The 10,652-nt window shown below is 47.4% G+C and overlaps 1 protein-coding gene across 5 annotated transcripts in view; it reads left to right on the top strand.

The window, feature by feature from the left end:
* The window catches only part of tecpr1b (tectonin beta-propeller repeat containing 1b), a 15,005-nt gene extending 4,367 nt beyond the window's left edge, over positions 1 to 10,638 (top strand). For 2 of the 5 annotated variants that reach the window (XM_081711314.1, XM_026997961.3), the window contains 20 exons: positions 446 to 620; positions 915 to 1,012; positions 1,327 to 1,428; positions 3,698 to 3,819; positions 3,990 to 4,411; positions 4,691 to 4,779; positions 4,958 to 5,113; positions 5,508 to 5,657; positions 5,854 to 6,011; positions 6,570 to 6,697; positions 6,983 to 7,076; positions 7,158 to 7,254; positions 7,367 to 7,446; positions 7,538 to 7,594; positions 7,701 to 7,875; positions 8,210 to 8,345; positions 8,491 to 8,583; positions 8,770 to 8,876; positions 9,374 to 9,493; positions 9,624 to 10,638. In XM_081711314.1, the coding sequence (XP_081567440.1) occupies positions 446 to 620; positions 915 to 1,012; positions 1,327 to 1,428; positions 3,698 to 3,819; positions 3,990 to 4,411; positions 4,691 to 4,779; positions 4,958 to 5,113; positions 5,508 to 5,657; positions 5,854 to 6,011; positions 6,570 to 6,697; positions 6,983 to 7,076; positions 7,158 to 7,254; positions 7,367 to 7,446; positions 7,538 to 7,594; positions 7,701 to 7,875; positions 8,210 to 8,345; positions 8,491 to 8,583; positions 8,770 to 8,876; positions 9,374 to 9,493; positions 9,624 to 9,743 (2,679 nt within the window). In that variant the 3' untranslated portion in view covers positions 9,744 to 10,638. Of the gene's footprint in view, positions 1 to 445; positions 621 to 914; positions 1,013 to 1,326; positions 1,429 to 3,697; positions 3,820 to 3,989; positions 4,412 to 4,690; positions 4,780 to 4,957; positions 5,114 to 5,507; positions 5,658 to 5,853; positions 6,012 to 6,569; positions 6,698 to 6,982; positions 7,077 to 7,157; positions 7,255 to 7,366; positions 7,447 to 7,537; positions 7,595 to 7,700; positions 7,986 to 8,099; positions 8,346 to 8,490; positions 8,584 to 8,769; positions 8,944 to 9,373; positions 9,511 to 9,623 lie in introns of those variants that run through there. The other 3 variants (XR_014122839.1, XM_026997962.3, XR_014122840.1) reach the window with 3 other exon arrangements.
* The last annotated feature ends 14 nt before the right edge of the window (positions 10,639 to 10,652 follow it).

Genomic DNA, 10,652 nt, shown 5'->3' with positions numbered 1-10,652 from the left:
TTTGACCACTAGAGGTCAGTACAGCACTGTGATGTTCAATAGCCTAGCTTCTCCTAGACAAGCTCCACTAATAGATTTATTACACTGATTCACAGGAATGTGAATAATCTCTCAAATGAACCTGTGTTAACTGGCTCATTTGCAGTGTGAGTGCTAAGCAACCAATAGCAGTGGAGGAAGGAAGGAATGCCTTCAGTTTCTATTCTAAACATTTGTTGTTTTTCCCCGCAGGAAATAGCTATAGGCACACATTTGACTGATAACATAAAAGTATCTTGCTTCAAATGATTGTGAAGGCAACTCTCTTTTTACTTTTATTTGAACATATTCTTCAGCTAATGCTTTTGCGCAGGGGTGGAATCCGTCAGAAGACCTGTTTTTGGTGATGTCTGCCAGTGAACAATGGCATGCTCCTCACAGTTCCGTTCCCTTGCCCCTGGCTCAGGTGTGGTTCCGCACGGATGTGAAGCAGCAGAACCCGGAGGGCTCGGTTTGGGAGCTTGTGCCCGCACCCCAGGAGGTGACACAGATCGATGCCGGGCCCGGACACCTGCTGTGGGCCGTGGTGTGGGATGGGCGCCTGCTCGTCAGAACGGGCATCAACAAGGATTGCCCGAAAGGTCTGGGTCCTTTCCATATAGCCTTCGCTCGTAACACAAGCGTGCTTCATAAAGAATTGGGCTGCAGCTATAGAAGATCCAATTAAGTATGCATATAAGAAATGGGTTACAAATTTGGGCTGCATACCTGTGGTGTGTAACCCCCCCCGTTATTTCAACGATTAGCACATATTGACAGATTGACCGATGTACTCGGGTTGTGCACGATTCAGCCAGGCTTCTTCAGGAAACACTACTGCTACAAAAGGACAGTGAGGTCAGATTTTTTTCAAAGAGATGCTTTGCTCTTTACAGGTTCTTCATGGATATTGGTGGATCCTCCGAATAAAGCCGGAGCCATTCACATAGCGGTGGGGGTCAACGTGGTCTGGGCAATCACCAAAGATAGCAAAGTAAGATCCTTCTAGTAGAGTGTTCAGTATTTTCAGAGAAACGGTATCGATTACGTTATCACTGCACAACAGTTTTTTTTTTGTAATGTAGGTCTGCAGAAGGCCTATATAATTATGAGCGAGAATGCTGTCAGTCCTGTTCAGCCTTATTAGACAAAAACGTCAAGTGTGCATACTTAAAGACAGCAGACAACTGGCAGAGTTCCTGTACACACACATTTCACCTTTTCCTGTTAGAACAGAATGTGACCCAGCGTGTGTGTGGGGGGGTGTGTGTGCATGTGTACATGTGCGTGCGTATGCGTGCATGACAGGTGTGGTTCAGAAGAGGTGTAAACTCCCATAGCTCCGCTGGCCTGGGCTGGATCAGTGTTGGTGGAGAGTTGGTGATGATCACCGTGGGGCCCAACGACCAGGTAAAAGCAGTGTCAGCTAGGAACAGAGGAGAGGAGAAGGGTTTATGGCCCAGCTGTTCCACTTCTTTACCACACATCAGTCCCTAACGTCTCTCAAGGTCACTCAAACACAGATTATATGGCTGCTATACTATGAGTGCTCATGCTTAGGCTGCAGGACTGGAGAGATACCTAAGTACACTTTGTATACTTCAAGGTGTACAGTCGGTTTTATTCCCTTAAGTAGAACATTTTATGTTTAGGTGTCCATCTGTTAGCGTGACATGTCTTTATATATAGCAGATTCAAAAGGAACCTTGTTCAGTTTCAGAACAAGGATTTTATTTTTCCACATCCAAACAATTCAAATAAAACTTTACTACAGAAGGATCAGTTATGGTTAATCTTCCATGTCAGTCTTTATTCCACGCCACAACGTATCTGGAAACCGGCATTCCTGATACACCAAGGACATTTTCTAAATGTGGCTATACCCTGATTCCTCCCCTCTTAGGGGAAAACTGCACCTTTAAGGTTATCCCATTATCATTTGTCTTTGGATGGCATGGAGTACACTGGCAATAGGAATGTTTGTTGTGTCTCTGTTAATTTTGGGTGGCATGTTATAATTGTCTAGAGATGTTCTTTATTGCTCTTCATATGCTATCCGGTATTATGGTCTAGCTGACGCATGTCCTTGGGGAGCGTGTCCTTGGGGAAACCCAGGGAGTGTTCTGGTTACACTGTCATTCTCAAATGCAAGTTTGAGTATTAAACATCATTGGATCCTGTCCTCTGCTGAGTGGTGCATTCATCTAGAGCTAGAGACTGTCTGTGTCCAGCATATGTCTCTCTCTCTCTCTCGCTCTCTCTCTCTCTCTCACACACACACTCATACACATACACACCCACACACTCACTCATACACACACACACACACACACACACACACACACACACACACACACACACTCACTCATATATACACACACACACACACACACACACACTCACTCATATACACACACACACAGACATACACACACACACACTCACTCATATACACACACACACAGACATACACACACACACACACACATACAGTCCAGTCCACTCTGTCAGCCCACACCCTCCTGCCCCTGCTGGCAGGGTCACATTTCTCTCTGGGTCACTTTTTGGAAGAACGGCTACAGCTGCTGAGTATCAGTGTGGAGTTTGCAAATCAGCCTTTCCTCGCTCTCCTCCATCCATCCCTCTCTCTCTCTCTCTCTCTCTCTCCCTCCCTCCCTCCCTCTCCCTCTGTCTGTCTCGCTCTGTAACCTAAGCTCTAGATTTGCTCACTCTGCCCACTGCACACAACGAGCCTCCCCCAGACATATATATACTCCTGCTATACTCACAGCCATGGCCAGCCATACAGGAGCATGGCTAATTTGAGTTTATGCCTCCTGCTTGCACTCATACCCATAGTTCACATTTCATTCCCTCGGCTGTGCGCATGGCTCACATGCACTGTTAACATTCCCCTCCTCCTTTAGTTTGGGTCAATCTGAAACAATATCCCCTCTGTAAGAAAAGTTTCAGAACATAAAAAGAAAATGTTGGAGGATCAGCTGAGGAGATAGTGAATGCGTATATCACTATAGTGATACAGTGAATCTGTACCACTATAGTGATTATAGTGAATGCATACCATGATTTTTCTAATACCTGCCCCCCCCCATTTGTAACCTTAACATATGATAACATTATTGTAATATGTTATAATAACTATGGCTGTAATACATGTCCATAATTAATGTGAAGCTGTGGTGGCATACCAATACACATTCTACTAGTATTGCTGGCATTTTAAAAATTTATTAAAAATGTTACATAAAAATTAACACATTTGTCCCAGCATTGTGGGCTAATGTGTTGTCCCAGGGGAAACCCTGTTGAGGACGTATAAAAAAACGGTCAGCTGGGAACTTCGTGTGTGGACTGTATTTGACACTGTCCTAATGTAAATGTCTTCTCTGGCATTGATTTTTGTGGCCTGTGTGTGGAGGGCTTGGACCATGTGTTGTAAGCCTTCTCAGATCTCTGCTCACAGGGTTAGGCCAGTGGAGAGGGCTGCAGCCCTGGTTGTAGCATGCCTGGTCATTTGCTTAGTAAAGTGTTATTTAGACTGGGTGTTGGTACACATGTTCCAGGAAATGACATATGTTGTATCTGGTCAAAGTCAAGGCCAGCTGCAGTGTATTGTTTTCTGTCTGTAATGCGTTTATATTGGTTTGATATGATGCAGGTGTGGGGGATTGGCTGTGAGGATAGGAGCATATATTTTCGCCATGGAGTGACCCCCACAGAGGTGACGGGTAAGGCGTGGGCCGCTGTGTGTGCCCCCCTGGCTCCCACCAACAGACCCAGGTCAGTGGCTTTCAGTGCAGCCCACTCGAACTAGTGTTCATCCTGTTGTGTACAGCTCAATTTCTCCAAAAGGCACCACGGGGACGTTAGACGGCAGACACTAACGTTCCGTGTGCCTTCGTGGGCATTAGGGCTCAGGCTCACAGCTTTCTCCCCCTCCCAACGCACAGTGGCATCAGCCTCTTCAGCGGCGAGCTGACCGCTCCTTCCCAGGGTTCCGTGCTGGGCTGCGACGACTCGGACGGCGGTGCACCACACCTGCCCAAGATCGCCAGCGAGAACTTCATCTCCACGCTGGTGGCCGATCGTCCTGCTCGGCCAGAAGGGACCCAGGAGGGGCAGCAGCCAGCCGGCCCCTTCCCTGAGACGCCCGTGGCCCCCTCCAGCCAGTCCAGAGGTGCCGAGCGGCAATGGAGCAACGTGGACCTGGAGGAGATCAAAGGTTCCTCCGCCGTGCAGAGTTCGGCGGCGGTTTTCCCCATTGAGCAGGGTTCCATCGAGGTGCAGGAGGAGCTGCCTCCGTGGGCCTGGATCACAGGTGGTGGATGTGAGATCGACTCCAACATGCACATCACCTGGCTGGAGCCCCCAGGTAGAGCATAGCAACAGCATGCTGCTAGGTCATGTACGTACACACTCAGCTTCAGCGTGGCCACAGGTCACTTCCATACGCTGTGCTCTGCCCGCTGAAGCCCCACCTCAGCTAAGTTGCCACTGCTGAGCCCCTGAGCAAGGCCCTTAATCCTCAATTGCTCAATCAGTTACAATTGTAAGTCCCTTTGGATAAAAGCGTCAGCTAAATGTAGATGCATTTCTGCTTTATTTTTTACCTTCTGTTTTCTTTTACTGTCCTTTCTGACTTTCTTTCCAGACACAGAGTTTATGTCTCCCTCCGATTCTGCAAGAGATGACAGGGGCTATGTAGCAGAGGATGACAGCCATGAGGGAGCTGTGGAGAAGGTACACGGACCAGACTTATGATGTTAAAAAAATCATAATTCATAAACATCATAAGACATTCAGGCTGGGGTGGATGGGGCAGAGAGAGTCTATGAAAACGCACTCTGTGGCAGTCTGTCATTGCAGCTGTGATTGCACGTGTGTGTGTGTGTGTGTGTGTGTGTGTGGGGTGTGTCAGACTGTGAGTGTGAGAAAGGGCGTGATGTGCTGGTGGAGAGACTGGAAGCCCAGGCGGTGGGAGGAGGTGGGCGTGACCTTAGAGCAGGTCAGGGGTGGTGGGGCGGAGCCAGATGACATCCTCTACATCTTCTACACACACAACGAGCAGCGGAAGGTAATCAGTGGGTCCGCCTGCTCAGCACCCACAGTGCACTTTCACGCCACGATAACGCCACACTCTTCAGGGACCAATGGAAAGCAATATGACACAGTATGGTTCTCTAACTAATTGCTCTGAATCCTTCAGTGAAACTAACAGACAGAAATATCCATAAAAGTGATTTGTGGTCTAAATTTCTAATGAAGCCCTCATGACCAAATTTAGATGAGCTAAACCAGTCTCTACTTTTACTTTTATGTAATAACTGTGACATTTGTCAACATGCAAATATCGTGTGAACATTGTGATCATTTTTGTTTGTTGTTATAAATTAAATATGCTGTCTGTTTTACAAAGCATATGTAATCTAGCAGACTAACTCAGTCTACCTAGGCTTTCTCTGTCTCAGTATCTGTATGCAGTGATAAAAGAGGTAACAGCCGTTGTTCCGATGCCCCGGGACTCCATGTGTGCGCTGGCTATCTACACGCCTGAGAGGACCAAGCAGAGATGGCCTGTTCTCCTAGCTACTCACTCTCAGCAGGACCTAGAGGACTGGGTAATGCCACCACACCAGCACGTGTTTGCCCTGAGCCAGTGGAAACGCAAGGTTCCCTTTCTCTTGGTGTGAAACTCAAGGCCTAACACGTGACGAGGGCTGGACTGAATGGCTGGTTCTCAAACGTGTGCAGTGTGGCTTTGAGCCTGGAGGAAGTGTAATGACATTATTAAGAGGCCGTGCACGTTCTCTGCAGCTGTCCCTGTTGAGTGAATCATGTCAGGAGTCCAGGGCTCCCCGGGGCGCCCCCTCCAAACGAGCCCTGTGGGCTGTCACCTCCAAAGGGGACGTCATGGTGCACGAGCCCTCATCCAGCCTGGAGGCACCAACCCAGTACCTGCCCTGTGACCAGATGTAAGACTTACCATAATCATTCTCTCTCTCTCTCTCTCTCTCTCTCTCTCTCTCTCTCTCGCTCCTTCTCTCACAGCTTTCTGTGTCTGGCTCCCTCTCTGTTTGTTGCATGTTCATGTCAGCCGCATCTCTTTTTGCTTCAACATCATCTCTATTTGGCATTTATTCATCTTGGATCCATATTTTGTTTTAGACATCTGTCATCACTGGCTTGGCATGCATGACAGTAGCTGTGAGTGCTGTGTGTCTACGTGTGTGTGTGTGTGTGTGTCTATGTGTGCGTGCGTGTGTGTATATATGTGTGCGTGTATATGCGTGTGTGTGTGTGTATGTATGTGTGTGCGCGCACACGTGTGTGTGTGCGCGTGTGTGTGTGTATGTATGTGTGTGCGCGCACGCGTGTGTGTGTGTGTATGTGTGCGTGTGTATGTGTGTGCATGTATGTGTGTGCATGTATGTGTGTGTGTATGTGCGTGCGTGCGTGCGTGCGTATGTGTGTGCGTGCGTGTGTGTGCGCGTGCGTGCGTGTGTGTGTGCGCGTGTGTGTGTATGACCCAGGTTCTGGCGTCAGGTCCCAGGCCACCTGCTTTGTGTGGAGTCTAACAGTCTGGGTGTGGTGTGGGGCATCAGCTATGAACATGCTGCCTGGGTCTACACGGGGGGCTGCACGGGAGGCGAAGCACAGGGTAAAGACCAGGATCAAAGAGTCCCCGTACCCACTTTAGTTAGAGCCTGTTAATCAAGTCAGCACACCAGTCTTCCTCTGGGAGTACATTTGGACCATGTAAAAATGCACATTATGCTTACTAACTAGCTGGTTAGGAACCTAACCTAATACCACTGTGGTTGTTTTTATCTGACAATGCTAGCACCATTTGTGGTAGAAATGTCCCAGTAGGTGCTCCTTTTGTTGAAAATGGAAAATTAAAAAAATTAAAAAAAACTTTACACCAATATTCATTTTACATCAGGTGATGAAATAAATGAGCACACGTTGACTGACATCAAAAACATCTACATCTACGAGAACCAGAGGTGGAACCCTGTCACGGGCTACACAGACAAGTAAGCCTCCTCTCGTCGTCCGGAAAGTGTTTCGTAACCTGGAAGCACGGAGACACACCCCCTGCTCCATCTGCTCCGCAGGGGCCTTCCCATGGACCGCCACATGTGGAGCGACGCCCACGGACACAGGGAGTGCACCAAAGAGAACACCAAACCGCCCTCGCCGTTGTGGACGTGGGTGCGTGCTGAGCACACACACTGCCCTCTTTATTCACTCCAGTGGTCTGTTATAACTGAGGCAGCAGAGTAATCGTCGGTGGCAGTTCCTCACTCTGACTCTCGTATTGCAGGTGTCAGACTGGGCTGTTGACTATAGTACCCCAGGAGGGACAGACAAAGAAGGCTGGCAGTATGCTGCTGATTTCCCAGCGTAGGTCTTCTCAATAAAAACTCACTGCGTTCCCATGAGCTCTAAGTTGCTGAATTAATTGAGCCATGTTTCACGGGTCCATTTCACACAGGACATTTCATGGCTATAAGACCATGAAGGACTTTGTGAGACGAAGACGATGGATCAGGTAAAACTACCAGATACACATTAGACTTCATGAACATGTGAACAGGCAACAGAATAGTATTTAAACTGGAGTTTGATGAGATATAGAATGTCTTCCTCCTCCACAGGAAATGTAAGATTACTTTAGCTGGGGCCTGGCAGAAAGTCCCGCCCATCTCCCTAATGGACGTTACCATACTGCCATGCCTGGCTCACAGCAGCCTGGAGCAGGTGCCTGTCTGGGCCATCAGTGAGAAGGGGGATGTGCTGTGCCGTCTGGGGGTTAACACCCAAAACCCAGCCGTGAGGACCCTACCCAACGCACACACTGTGACTCTGTCCTCTCCATAACACTGCACTCGGCTCAGGCGGTCTCTGAACCCAACATGAGATGAGAAAGCATCCACGTACATGTAAAAACTATGTTTACTGTGTACAAATAGTCCCAATTTTCATGCGTCTACAGAAGAGGTTTCCAATCCGGTTGTGAGGACCCCATTGTAGTTTACATTTTTATCCTGTTCCAGTTCAAAATTAGCTCCGCCTCAGCTCCCTCGAGCTGTGTGCAGCCTTAGCCATGTACGATGGCCCCCCCAGCAACGAGTGGCCCCTCAGGCTCTCTGTGGTCGTGTCACAGGGCAGCTCCTGGCTCCACGTGGGCACGGACCAGCCATTTAAATCCATCTCGATCGGAGGAGGGCACCAGGTGTGGGCCATCGCCCGTGATGGAGCTGTCTTCTACCGCGGCTCAGTGTCAGTCCAAAATCCTGCGGGTAAGGTTTGTCTGGGGGGGTTAATGGTGTCCACTTAGCAGAATATAACTATGCTACAGGTTTCAAAAGAAGCATCTGTTGAGCCACATCCATCCCACGTACAGTGGATGTGGATGACGTGAATTTTTTTAAATGTTATTTTTAGGTGAGTGCTGGTACCACATTCCCTGCCCGCCAAAACAGGTGCTCAGGCAGGTGTCTGTAGGCAGGACCTCTGTTTACGCAGTGGATGGAAACAGTGAGTGCATCCACCTGTTCTTTTCACTTCTCTATAACCGTGTGTCCTGTACAGTTCTGTCTCAGTGTGTGTGTGTGTGTGTGTGTGTGTGTGTGTGTGTGTGTGTGTGTGTGTGTGTGTGTGTGTGTGTGTGTGTGTGTGTGTGTGTGTGTGTGTGTGTGTGTGTGTGTGTACTTTTTGCTACAGATAATCTATGGTACAGGCAGGGTTTGACCCCCAGTTATCCTCAGGGTTCTGCATGGGAGCTCATCTCCAATAACGTGTGCAAAGTCTCCGTTGGACCACTGGACCAGGTCTGAAACCTGTTATATCACAATGAAACACAGTGACTTGGCTGGTGATTTTGAAAAAACTCTAAGGGTGAGCAATTTAACTGAATGAACAATTTAACACATCTGCTTTTAGCTCATAGTTCACTACAACAAAGCCAAAAGAATATGGAGGGGAAAGCTACGTTTATCTAGCATGTTGTTTCCATTCCCAAATCCCATTATTTCACATTATGCATTTGGTCATGTTCCTTACACTCAAAAAAGATAATGTATCAGATTATTTTTAAAATAGGGGATTTTATTTCAAAATAGAACAAAAACATTTAAAATAAATTTAAAATTTGAAAAAAAATTAATTAAAATTTATTTAAAAATCAGACAAGAAAACCACCAAAATGTGGATTGCATGAGAACAAGGTTCAGGAAACAGATGTAAAACATAAATTTTTATGGACTGATACATGGACTGGTTTCTGAGAAAGCGTTTATCACACTAGCCATGGTGTAATTTTCCACAGGTTTGGATAATCGCCGATAAGGTTCCAGGCTACCCTGCTGAGAGCTCGGGTACTGTGTGCCACAGGGTAGGAGTACAGCCTATGCACCCTAAGGGCTCATCCTGGGACTTTGGAATCGGCGTGAGTCTCCAATCTCACGTTTAACAATTTAGCAATAATGATTTCTTTCAGATAGCATGGCTAAATTGAATGGCAATACCAGAGCAGTAGTCTCGACAAACTGTAGCGGTGCGATTGTGTACTGGTGCAGGGTGGGTGGGTGCACCTGTCGGTGAGGGGGAACTCTACAGAGGCCCAGCGCGCCGCCGCTCCGAGCCCCCTGCCCAGCAGGAACCAGGAGCAGGTGAATGGGAACATGGCAGCATGTTAGACCTCAATCCCCCTCCACTACACTCTCCATCACAGCTGCGCGCACGCCTCAGACCTTGCTCCGGACACAGTGCTCCGTCAGTAGCCAGCTTCATGTCGACTACGTGATTTTTGATTTGTTTTCCTTTGTGTGGCAGTGTGTGTGTGTGTGTTATGTTTTTCCTTGTCTGTTTTAAACATCTACATGAACAGAAGCTATAGTGCATCTGTGGCCCTGGAGTCCAGCACGATTTGAGATGCCTGCTTGGGCTGACCTACTAAAGCTGATGTAAGCAGTTCCTTTTACGAACACTTTTGCTGAATTATCTTGCTATAAATGTCTGTGACACTGCTGGGGAGTGTAATTAGTTACTGAAAAAAAATAAAATTTGGTCCAGCTGTGTTAACCAATCACAAAATTTCTCCAGGAGGCGGTCCTCCCTCTCTGTCAATCATCTTGCATGTGCATGCAGCTTGGTAAGCATGCATGTCTTTAGGGGTGGGGCTTTGGAGAAAGGTTTGTATGGGATTAAAGGAAGGGGGTGGACTCCATCAGAGGCTGTTTGGCAGGAGTTAGTAAGAACTGTAAAATCGATCACAGGGAGCTGTAAGGAGCTGAATCATGGAAATCCAATCAGATCTGGATTCCAGAATTGGATCCCCCTGGCTGCTCAGGGACATAAAATTAAAATTAAACATGGCTTTTTCAAAATTCATCCATTTTTTAAAATTGAATTTGAATCCTAATTTACTGGTCACTTTAAATGCTCCTTTTATCCCTTTTTTCTTTAGTGGGTTGTTGTCTGTCTTGTACATCTACAAAAGCTCAGATTTATGCTGTCCAGTTTGACCAGTACATCTCCTTTAGAGACACAACAGAATCATTCCATGTGAATAAATGCAGTGTTTTCAGCATTGTCATGAATTTCTC

Source organism: Electrophorus electricus, chromosome 3 (assembly GCF_041902795.1).
Source record: "Electrophorus electricus isolate QZ-2024a chromosome 3, ASM4190279v1, whole genome shotgun sequence".
Classification (NCBI taxonomy): domain Eukaryota; kingdom Metazoa; phylum Chordata; class Actinopteri; order Gymnotiformes; family Gymnotidae; genus Electrophorus; species Electrophorus electricus.
This window is presented reverse-complemented; position numbering and strand designations above follow the sequence as displayed.